Source organism: Camelina sativa, chromosome 7 (assembly GCF_000633955.1).
Source record: "Camelina sativa cultivar DH55 chromosome 7, Cs, whole genome shotgun sequence".
NCBI classification, from domain to species: domain Eukaryota; kingdom Viridiplantae; phylum Streptophyta; class Magnoliopsida; order Brassicales; family Brassicaceae; genus Camelina; species Camelina sativa.
Window position 1 is genome coordinate 26,571,371 of NC_025691.1, and position 8,721 is coordinate 26,580,091.

The 8,721-nt window shown below is 32.8% G+C and overlaps 1 protein-coding gene across 1 annotated transcript; it reads right to left on the reverse strand.

Annotated features, from left to right (window-relative positions):
• LOC104702757 (crossover junction endonuclease EME1B) lies at positions 614 to 4,574 on the reverse strand. The gene is made up of 12 exons (XM_010418671.2): positions 4,229 to 4,574; positions 3,921 to 4,091; positions 3,749 to 3,813; positions 3,372 to 3,521; positions 3,147 to 3,297; positions 2,896 to 3,005; positions 2,066 to 2,241; positions 1,939 to 1,993; positions 1,704 to 1,822; positions 1,281 to 1,370; positions 1,073 to 1,187; positions 614 to 972 (listed from the first exon to the last, which is right to left on the reverse strand). The coding sequence occupies exons 1-12, from the start codon at positions 4,482 to 4,484 to the stop codon at positions 784 to 786; spliced, it is 1,647 nt and encodes a 548-aa protein (XP_010416973.1). The 5' UTR covers positions 4,485 to 4,574; the 3' UTR covers positions 614 to 783.

An 8,721-nucleotide genomic window follows, 5' to 3' on the forward strand; every position in this document is an offset into this window, starting at 1 on the left:
CTTCAGAACTTTTATCTGCAAAGTTTGATTTTATGTGGTGTGTTTTTATCCGTTTTTGAATGGTTGTGTAGTATGCTACATAACAGACTAAAAGCGGAGTAGTCTGTACTTATTTCACCATTTACTATTATGGATTCATCAATAGTAAGCGATACAATATTATCTAACATCTCTGATTGTTAGTAAATTCAATTATTATATTATTAGTTTATGATTTTGTATATTTTTCTTCATAAAATAAAATAATGAAAAGTATCATTAAAATAGAGATTGTTTGGAAGGCTTTACAAATTATGAAAAAACTAATAAACATATAGCTAATAGCTTATGTTTGTTTGTGTGTATCAGTTTGTTTTTTGTATAGATACTAATATATTGAATTGACATATATGATATACTCAACTATATTTTATGTAGCTAATATGTGTTTAATTTCTAATTTAAGTGTTACTTGCTATGCATGTCGTCCTTCTTAATAATCTTATCATTTTACTTCGAGATTCTCTCTCAAGAGTTTTTCGTTTTTCTTCTCAGCTAATCTTTTCACTTAAGGTTCCGACATTTTAAAAAATTCCTAGTTATGGAGTTTTCTTACGACACTTGCTCTTGTTAGTAGCTTTGAAGTATCTTGTTAGATGAATCACAGTGTCTTGGTACTTTATGAGTTTCTTGCTTTTTTTTTCCCTGGCACTCATTTTTATTCATCTTATCCGATTTGAATCGTGAAAACCGATCTAAAAAGAGAATACAAAATTCAGTGTGGTTTGAAAAATTCGTCGGCTCTTAGTTAACAACACCTGGAGAATCTGTGAAGAAAGCAGCACCGTTTTCGACGTCATCCGTCTTAATGGCTCCATTGTGAGACATGAGAACTCTGTATATTCTCTTTGAACAAATCTCACCTAACCTTCTATCTCCTCCCACTAAACCTTCCACCTTCAAGTCTTGCAGTAAAAACTCCTTCTCATGAACCTTTTCCCCATTTTTAAAACCAACATAACACAATTCGCTTCAGACACAGATATAAACAACAAACTGAGTAAGTCAAAATCCGTAGTTTGTGTTTACTCACAGATTTGTTAGGATCCATGTAGGCCTTAAGAAGAGACTTCATAGATGGATATTTCTTCCACACTGCTACCGCGTATCGTGGCTGTACCTTTGGTATTGCTACTAAAGCTTTTAACCTACAGACCAGTAAGATTATTCCCTTATTAAAGAGATTCAGATAGACTATATAACACAACCTCAAAATTGAGAATGATTTCACTTTACGTTACCATGGACTCTTTTTAATCAACTGTTTGTCAATTGAATCCTTGGAGACTATTGCACCATTAGCACTTACTGATAACATAGTTAGTTTCTTCCTGTGCATCAGATAGTAGAGCTATGATTAGTTTTACTTCAAAAAAATACAGAAACACATTCTTATTAGCCACACGTGCATCTGTCAACCTAATGGCTTTTTGCTGAACACGTGTATGATTTAAGACTAAAAGATAAGAAGATGGGCTGAGGGTATGACATAAGTTTTTGACGTGAGGTCGTCTTTACTGTAAAGTCGTTGAACTGCATCAAGATATATATGATGGATTCCACAGGTTTCTATAAAGAAATGATTACTTTTCTGGGATTTTCCATACCAATTCAACTATATCTTCCAGCATGATACCGAGCCGAAATAGTGTAGATAGTAGTACCTGAACAGGCAAGAGGCGAGACTGCTTGTTAAACCAACAACATGTTCAGCAACCTCGGCCTCGTCTACACAATGTCTGGAATGTACTCTAACATAGTGAGTAGTTAATTTTGCTAGTACCTTTATTACACATCAAGTACACAAAAAGTCTGTATAAGGACACAAATAAAGGAACAATGATAAAAAAAAAAAAAAAAAAGTTACTCTAAAGAAATGCTCATTAGCTACCGTAGTACCTCATCGATAGGAGGTCGTCTCCAACTTCCCGGGTTCTTGTACTCTTCCTTTTCCCTAGAAGATTAGTTTTATTCAGCTTCATGATGGAAACATTAACATGACACCAATTTACTTTACCAAACACACCTTTTCTTTACATATGACATTAATTTATTGGTGAGGCAGCACACAGTATAAGACGGGTATCGGTCCTGAACTTTTGAGATGTTTTCTAGAATTTTTTCATTAGCAACAAGATTACAAAATTCTTCAGCCTCATACACAAGGAGCACATAAGGAATCTTGGGTCCTTGAGGAAAAAGCTGCACAAGATAAAAGAGGATCCTAATTAAGAGTAAAATAAGATACAGATGATTCATATCGTTTTAGTCAAGTACTGATGTTCAAAGGCCCTTTAACCAATAGCAAAAGGGATTCATTTCTTTAACTATATTTCATAATATGTAGAGCAATTTTATGTCAGGTGCAATGAAGTAATTTTTTATCGATCTCTTTCTAAGTAACAATTACCTCCTTACAGATTGAAGTTCAAGAAAACTTTTGAAGAAACACACTCAAGCCAAACAAGTTTGATAAGTAACACAGGGAATAGAGCATTAAAGCGACATGAACTTTAATGGTTACCTCCTGCCATTCGAAGACTATGCAGAGTTGAGATCATAGCTTTGACTACCACAACTAAAGTTTTAAAGATATGAAACTTGCAACACAGGAGAATATGATCCAAACGTCAAGGAAGTTTTATACCACATGTTAAATTAACATGTTTATCGTGAAATTAAACAAGGATACAGACCAGACTGGGAAGCTGATTCGAATTGAAAGTTCTGGCCTTCTGGGTTCTAAGAACTAATTTTCGTACATGTCAGTTGTGAGATTCAGGATGCAAGCTAGTTAATAAACATTAAAAATAAAAGCAAAAAAAAAAGTACAAAGCGACTGAGATTTTACTGTACCGGAGCAATATCCTCTGGAACTGTCATCGTCCACACAATGGATCTCTCGATTGGATTAGGGCCTACGTGGATTGTAATGCCTTTCTCAGAGAACCTTGAAAGCAGAAGTCCTATGTTAAAATTATACCAGAGGCACTCAGTGTCTATACTTAAGTGACACTACCATTCATATGAAACAAAAAAGAGAGCCAAAGAGCCGACATCTAAAGCATATATTGAAGAGTAACACAAGAAATAGAGAAATTCCGCACCTCCAATGGATCCTTCAACCACTTTAGTATCAATCTCGGCAACAATAGATTTAAAGGCTAACTTTCCTTTTTCCCACTTTTTCTTTTCCTTCTCTAATTTTTTACGATCAGCTTCTTCAGCTTTCAAGGCTGCTTTCTGTAATTTCTCTTGCTAGATGATGGGAGCCAGTTAACTATTATTCAGGAAACAAAAAAAATTAGAAAAGTTACATAAAGAACACTTACCTCTTTTCTTAACTTCTTTTCCTCCATTGCACAGGTTTTGTCTTCCTTCGACAGCTGCTTTTTTGGCAATGCCTCACCTGTAGTTCTGATCTTCTTCTTTCGACCCATTTTCTCGACGCTTATACCCTCTTTCTCCTGATCAGAATCGACCTGATACCATTTAGAAATCAGAATACGAAGAAACGAAATGAAAGAAACATCAGCAGCACAACCTGAAAGTCCTGAACTCTGAAGACACAAAGAAACGAGACATCATTCGAATCCAGAACTATCCTCTAAAACACCACTATGCAAATCACACAACGAATAGAGTCGAAAGTTCCCTAATCATGTACCAATGATATACAATATGGTACCAGTTCCTTGCAGAAAAGTACCTCGATAGTATCATTGGTCTGCGAAGAGCGAAAACTGACTTCATGCATCCAATTAGTATCATCATCTGAAAGAAAACAGCTTTTCTCAAGTGAACAGGACAAATAAAGTTCATCATCACCCATACTTTGATAGATATGCACAAGAATTTGGTTTTGAGGGTAAACAACATACCTAAATTGGTCTCAGGTATTCTAGTATTCTTATAGTATGCATCACTTGTTTCACCAGATTCCAATTCACAACGTGGCTCCCTAAAATCAGCAAGCACAGACTCATACTTCTTCGAAGTCTCAGGTCGAGGACTATCTTCAAACTCCGAATCCAGAGATATTATCCGTTTGCCTAGCGAAAATTATTCCAAAACCAACATCAGAGATAGTAACACCAACCTAAAATCCCAGAAATCACATGCTTTGCGGTATCAATTTCCCAACTAAGCAAATGCTAAAACAACTGAGAATCGAGAACGTTCGACATACCGGAGAATTTGTCTTCGCGGTTAGAAGCGAAAGCTCCGGAACCGAAGGAGCACTTAACGACGGAGAAATCATCGGAGAGAGGCGTCTCCGGGACGAAAATAGGAGTGGAAGAAGATTCCGGCGGTTGCTTCTGCGGTGTCGGATCTGAATCCGAAATCAGTATCGCAGAGATCGGATCTTTTCGAGCACGCTTCGAGAGTGATGGGAGTGGAGTAACCGGATCTTCGCCGTCGGAGATGAGAATGTGATCCTTCATGGAAGAGAGGATTTGAATTTTTCCAGGAGCGCGGGACTATCGAGGAAGATGAAGAAGAAGGTTCCAATTTGGTATCGCCGATTTGGGAATCGGTTAAAGGAGTGTTTGGATACACGTTTATCTATATTCGTAAGTTATGGAGTGTTTGGCTGCTGGTTTATCTGTTTAATTAAATAAAGGATTTTAAGGCATTTGTTTAGTTTTTGTAAGTACAAATCTAATAAAATCTTATAAAACTTATTAAAACCTTATAAAATTATAATAATTTTTTTGTAAAATCGTTTATTTCAGCAATTTTGGCAGAAAATTTTGACTTCACAATTTTGGCAGAATTTTTTTTAAATTTTGATGGCTAGACATTCTCTGATGTCACTCAAAAAATAATAATTTGATTATTTTATACATAAATAGGTATTTTTGAAAATTGACTATATGTAAAGATATTTTTGAAAACGGCATAAAAATGGGCATTTTTGTAATTGATCCTTAATTATTTTGGTCAAATATAAATTATTGCCTTTTTAAATTAACTTTGAATATGTTAAATACAGAATATCTTAACTTAATATATCTATATCTTAATAAATATTTTGTTTTGACTCTCAAATAGGCAATAAATAATTTTGGTCAAATATAAATTTATTGCCTTCTATTTGAGTAAGAACAAAAAATATTTTATTGTGTGGTGTATGTATATATAAACAATGTTGATTAGTAATTATTCAGTATGAGATACACAAACAAAAAAAAAACTGAAAAATATAATAAATCAGTTATTAATTTCTGCATCATGAAATCTGTTACTTTGGTTGTGGTGTCTTGTGTTCTCATATTGTTTGTATGCTAAAGGTGAGATATATATATATATATATATATATTTATTATTTTCTTTATATAAAAAGATTGAATGATGAGAAAAATGTTACGAAAAAGCTTGTATTTTTTTATATTATCAATATATTTTTTAATTTATGAAGTTTTATCCACTATCTAATATTTTTGTAGTTGATTTAAAATAGTGGAGGCAAGAGAACGAGCACCTTTTATTGTTGAATTCATTCCAAGAACCTCATGTTATCGTGATCCTTGTTATGCTTCTTTTCAATGCGAACACGAAGTTCGAGATAGCTACTATAGTCGTTGCAGATGTACAAGCTTACTAGGTGGACATGATTGTACATGTTATCCTTTATAATTTTACTTTATGTGATTTACGGATCATTTAGAAATAAAATGTTTCGTGAATAGTATTTTTTACGCATATAATAACCCTTGAGAAAGACCCATACTTTGGTTAAATTTAAAATCATAAAAGTTAAATTTCAAAATACCAATTAAAATTATTCTTCTTTTTATTTCCACACATCACATATACTGTAATGCCCAACCGTCACCTCTCTTAGTGGACCACATGTCCACTCCCGGTCTGTTGGACCATTTCTCTAAGTAAGCTCCACGTCCAGTTTCGGTCCGTAAACACATCCGAGGAATGGTTTGATACGACCAGAAAGTTTTAAATACTTGTTTATCGACCCTACAATATATCATTTGATATTTTTCTGTGTTTTTTCCTCATTCGCATAGTTTCGATAATCACTTTCCGTAAGATCATTCACAAGCTTAATTGTAAGTTTTCTCAGAATTTTTGACCAAAAAAATAAGTGTATTTTGATGATATATATAGCCAAATTAATTTTCTTAAACCTCTCCACATGCACCATCAAACTGGGATGTTACACGTACAGGCATGTGAATTTCTTGAGTCCATATCAACGTAGCCTCTATGGTTTCACGTTGATGCAAGTCTCATTACTTTTTAGGTTTTGGGTTATTGATTTCTGCTATTCGTTTCTAGAAATTATTCGCAGTTTTATTTTGAAGTTTCCATTAATATATGTGATTTGTAGTATAGCTTTTGTTCCAAGAATTATCAATATATGGATTCTAGCTTTAATTAGTTGGCCTGTTATACTTGGTTTTATAATTTATACTATCAATGAAACACTTGTGTAAAATTATATATATATATATATATATATATTTATTTATCCTTCGTTTGGTTGAGGTTCATGAGTACAAAATAGAGGCTCATCCACCTCTTTTAGAGATTTTGTAAAATAAAAATTACAAAGCATTTCTTCTATTTTTTCTTATTATCATCTACTATCATTTTTTCAATTAGGATATATCATATATGTGTAGTACAGTAAAAAAAAAATTAAACTAGAAATAGAAAATTTATATAAAACTAAAAGTATATAATTTTATTAAAGAAAATAAGATAAAATAAAATAGAATAAAGAAAATGCATCTAATAGCAAAAAAAAAAAGGAAATAACTAAACAAAGGCTTCAGAGAAGTAGAACAAGAATACAATTAACCCAATAAAAAAAAGAGAAAAAAAATAATATAGTACAAAGAGGGCTTAAACTCAGGACCACATAATAATATCACATGGGTGCCAATTTGCCAAATGAATGAGCTAAAGGATAAAGTCATATAACACATATAAATAAGAGTTAATTTCCTTCTAACATATTTTCATAATCTATATTTCACTATCACACATTTTACACACTTTTTTTTTTATGTTCATTCACTATTTTACCATCTAACTATAATTCTATTAACACATAACACCATCAAACTAGATATTAATATAAAAATACTAAGATATAGTTCTATATAGAAAAAATACTAAGAGGTGTAATATACATTCAAAAAAATGTACTTATTTTAATATTAATATTCAACAATTATGTAATATAAAATATTAAAAATACAGAAAAAAAATCGATATTTAAACAGATTGAACAACGTCATCAAATCAATCTGTTTCATAAACTAATGAACAACGTCATAAACGACATCGTTTGCATTGTTTTTTTTTGTAAATGATAAAGTTATAGCAATATAGCATTGTGTTAATTTTGATTATAACTCAATTATTATTTGATTCAGCAAGTTTCACGGTTTCTCTAACAACTTTAGGTTCAGTGAATTGCTCTTTCTTTTCGACTTACCCATTCTATTTGGAGTTAGATTCTGATACCAAATGAGAAATTATATGATTTCAACTCAAAATCAACTACTTATGAATTTATTTGGTGATGCTTTTAAAAAGCGATAGGCACTAATCAGGTCACCTTCTAACAACATTGCTTTAGACCATGCTGCGAAGCCATCCGATCCGAAGCATAAGTTACATTTTCAACCTAAATTAATAAATGTATATATCTTATAATTTTGCTTGATTCATCTTCTTACCAAAAAAAACTCTAACGGCTGGCACAGTTCCTGCATTTTTTCTTTTGGTTTCTTCGGTTTTCATATCAATTTTGATAATTTTCTCACATATCTTAACTAGGATTGCATAAATATTCCTTTCATCTTTTTAAACCTCTTGTAAATCAAATGAAAACACATTGAATATAGTTTTCGGAATGGCGTTATAGCTTAGTAGTTTCCAGTATTATCATAAAAAGACCACCATTTTAAAGTTAACTGAAAACTGAGGAGTATAGAGAAAACTTTAATTATTAAAAGGAATTATATTAGGTTTTTTTTTTTTTTTTTTTTTTTTAAANNNTTTTTTTTTTTTTTTTTTTTTTTTGAAAATTTGTGAATTTTCATTGGAGAAAATGAATTGTAATAGCTACAATAACTTTATACAACCGATAAGCCTTGCCAAAAAAAAATTAAAATCAAGAGCTATCACATTGAGAACATACAATCTGGAAACTGAAATCAGCTTTATGCATGCTTACGCAAACTTTAGCCAGTCGCTGAGCAGGTGTTTGAAGAGTTTTCTATGACTCCTTGCAAGGATTGCATCTCTGACCCCTCTATCCATCGCCTTGAACAACACATGCGGCGGTGTGGTGATGTTGTTATGAAGCCTGTTGTTTCTCTCCATCCAAATTGTGTATATGACTACCTGTGCAACTAGCCTCCTGAGAGTAGTGGTAGAGGTAGCATCGGAAGAGTCTAACCAGGCTGAAAAGGCCTCCCAAGTGTGAAAGACGAAAGGGTGGTACCCCAGTCTTCTTGTTGCCTGCAGCCAGAGTTCCTCACTGAATTCACATCTTAGAAAAAGGTGGTCACGAGTTTCTGGATCAAGTCCACAAATGCAGCATGCAGTCTATCAAGATGTGTTAGCCAGAACAGAAAAGCATGCCTGGGAGTGGCTCATTTAAACCAAACTTGATTTGTCCATGCGAGAGGGGCTGTCCGTTGT